General features: G+C 48.5%; 1 protein-coding gene across 2 annotated transcripts in view; it reads right to left on the bottom strand.

The window, feature by feature from the left end:
* Positions 1–198, bottom strand: part of Hn1 (hematological and neurological expressed 1) — a 15,385-nt gene extending 15,187 nt beyond the window's left edge. For both annotated transcript variants that reach the window (XM_013008849.1, XM_013008851.1), the window contains exon 1: positions 17–198. In XM_013008849.1, the coding sequence (XP_012864303.1) occupies positions 17–72 (56 nt within the window). In that variant the 5' untranslated portion in view covers positions 73–198. The remainder of the gene's footprint in view (positions 1–16) is intronic.
* Positions 199–2,124: the final 1,926 nt, after the last annotated feature.

Raw genomic sequence — 2,124 nt, 5'->3', positions numbered from 1 at the left:
ACCCCCGGCGCCTCACCGGGAGCTGTTCCTGCTGTTGGGATCCACACCCTTGAAGGTGGTCGTGGTGGTCATGGCGCCGAAGGAACGAGGTAGGCTGGCGCGGAAAACGAACGCTGAGAAGATAGGACCCGAGGGGCGCAGGGAAGCTCCGGACCCACAGCCAGCAGCCGCTGCAGGAGCCTCCGCCACCGCCTGCCTGCTCGCTCCGACGCTGCCTTTATTGGGCTCTTAAGCCCCGCCCCCTCCCCAACACTATTGGTCTATTCAAATAAATGATTTTGATCCTATTGGTGTCCGGCGGTGCCAAGCACCGTACGGCGTTTTGACGGGCTGCGGAGGGCACGGCTTGACCTAAGCCCGCCCCCTTCGTGGACAGAAAGTATACGGATGTTCTCCCCTCCCCCGCCCCAAAATCTTGGATGATGATTGGTGGGTGATCGGACTGGAGGTGATTTTATCCAACGCTTAGTAGACGTCGTGCTCTCTGTCACCTGGAAAGTTACCTGGCGTGAGGAAAGTCTCGCTCAGAGGGACTTACCACTGGCACACCTAGAACAGATTTCTCATGGTTAACGTGCGCTCACTAACCTTGCCTTTTTGATAGAATAAGGGCACCCTTCCTAAGGGTTCAAAAAATGACTGCTACTACCTTTATTGAGCACCTACTGTGTGTCCCATTTGGAAACGTTTCAAAGCAGTCCCAAGACAGGAGCACTATGAGTCAGCAACAGAAAGCATGCCAAGTGATCTCTCTTTAAACGTCTGGAGATGCCTTACATTTTAATGTCACTACTTAGCTGTAATGGGTGGTGCGTGAGTTGCTCCAAATTTAGGGTCTGGTTCTAAAGCCTGTTAATGCCGGGTAAGGGGGAATGGCATCATTCCCTGCTACCAAGCTGATCAAGCAGACCCCAGGCTTCTGCAGCTGTTTATAGCTTTTAAGTCATGACTCTTCCACCTGTCTGAGTAAATCTATCCCTGCAACAAATGCAGACACACTTGGAGGACTCAGGCATGACTGTTTACAAAGTCATAATAGAGAAGTCTTGAGCAAAGGAGAAGAAGCAGGTGATGGATAACCCCTTTCTCATGTCATGCATATTTCTTCGAAGCAGATGCCTTTCTGAGTTGTAGTATTTCCATAGAAGCTGAACTACATTCCTTCGGATCTCTTCCAGGCAATTGGAAGTTTGTATTCCAGGTAATTTGGAAGTTGGAGTTCACTATTGTCCCCTTGTAGGCTTTCAGGAAAAGCCACAAGGATGGTCCTCACTTCGAGAACCCAAGCTCATTAAACCTAACTTTCCCAAAGCTAAAAAATTTAAAAATCAGATCAATCTAATCAGTGAGAATATGCTCCTTAGGAAGCCTGTAGTTATTGAGTAGGTCACAGTAGTAGTCTGGAGATTGCTAGTTTGGTCTCTGTTGGTAGAAATCTAGATTCCCAAAGAATGTTGCCAGGCACTGCTGGTTAATGCCGGTAATACTTAGGAGGCTGAGATATGAGGACAGTGGTTGGAAGCCAGCAAGGACAGAAAAATCCTTGAGACTCTTATCTCCATTGAAACAGGAAAAAGCCAGAAGAGGAGGTGTGGCTCACGTGGTAGAGTACTAGCCTTGAGCAAAAGAGCTAAGCAAGATAGCTTTACTAAAATATGACTTTTATTTTTTATTTATTTTTTTTTGGGGTCCGGTTGTGGGGCCTGAACTCTGGGCCTGGGCGCTGTCCCTCAGCTCTTCAGCTCAAGGCTAGCGCTCTACCACTTGAGCCACAGCACCACTTCTGGCTTTTTTCATTTTGCTTATGTGGTGCTGAGGAATTGAACCCAGGGCCTCAGGCATGCAAGGCAAGCACTCTACCACTGAGCCATCTTCCCAGCCCCTAAAATATGATTTTTAAAGGACATGGGCTGGGAAGGTGGCTCACAGGTAGAGTGCTTGCCTTGCATGCATGAGACCCTAAGTTTGATTCCTCAGCACCACATAAGCAGAAAAAGCCAGAAAAATATCACTGTGGCTGCTAGCTTTGAGCTGAAGAGCTGAGGGACAGCACCCAGGCCCAGAGTTCAGGCCCCATGACCAACAAAATAAATAAAAAATTTAAAGAGTCTAGCGCTGGAGGTT

The sequence above is a fragment of the Dipodomys ordii genome, unplaced genomic scaffold, assembly GCF_000151885.1.
Source record: "Dipodomys ordii isolate 6190 unplaced genomic scaffold, Dord_2.0 Scaffold7, whole genome shotgun sequence".
NCBI classification, from domain to species: Eukaryota; Metazoa; Chordata; class Mammalia; order Rodentia; family Heteromyidae; genus Dipodomys; species Dipodomys ordii.
The sequence above is the reverse complement of the archived record's forward strand: the minus strand, read 5'-3'. Positions and strand labels throughout refer to the sequence as shown.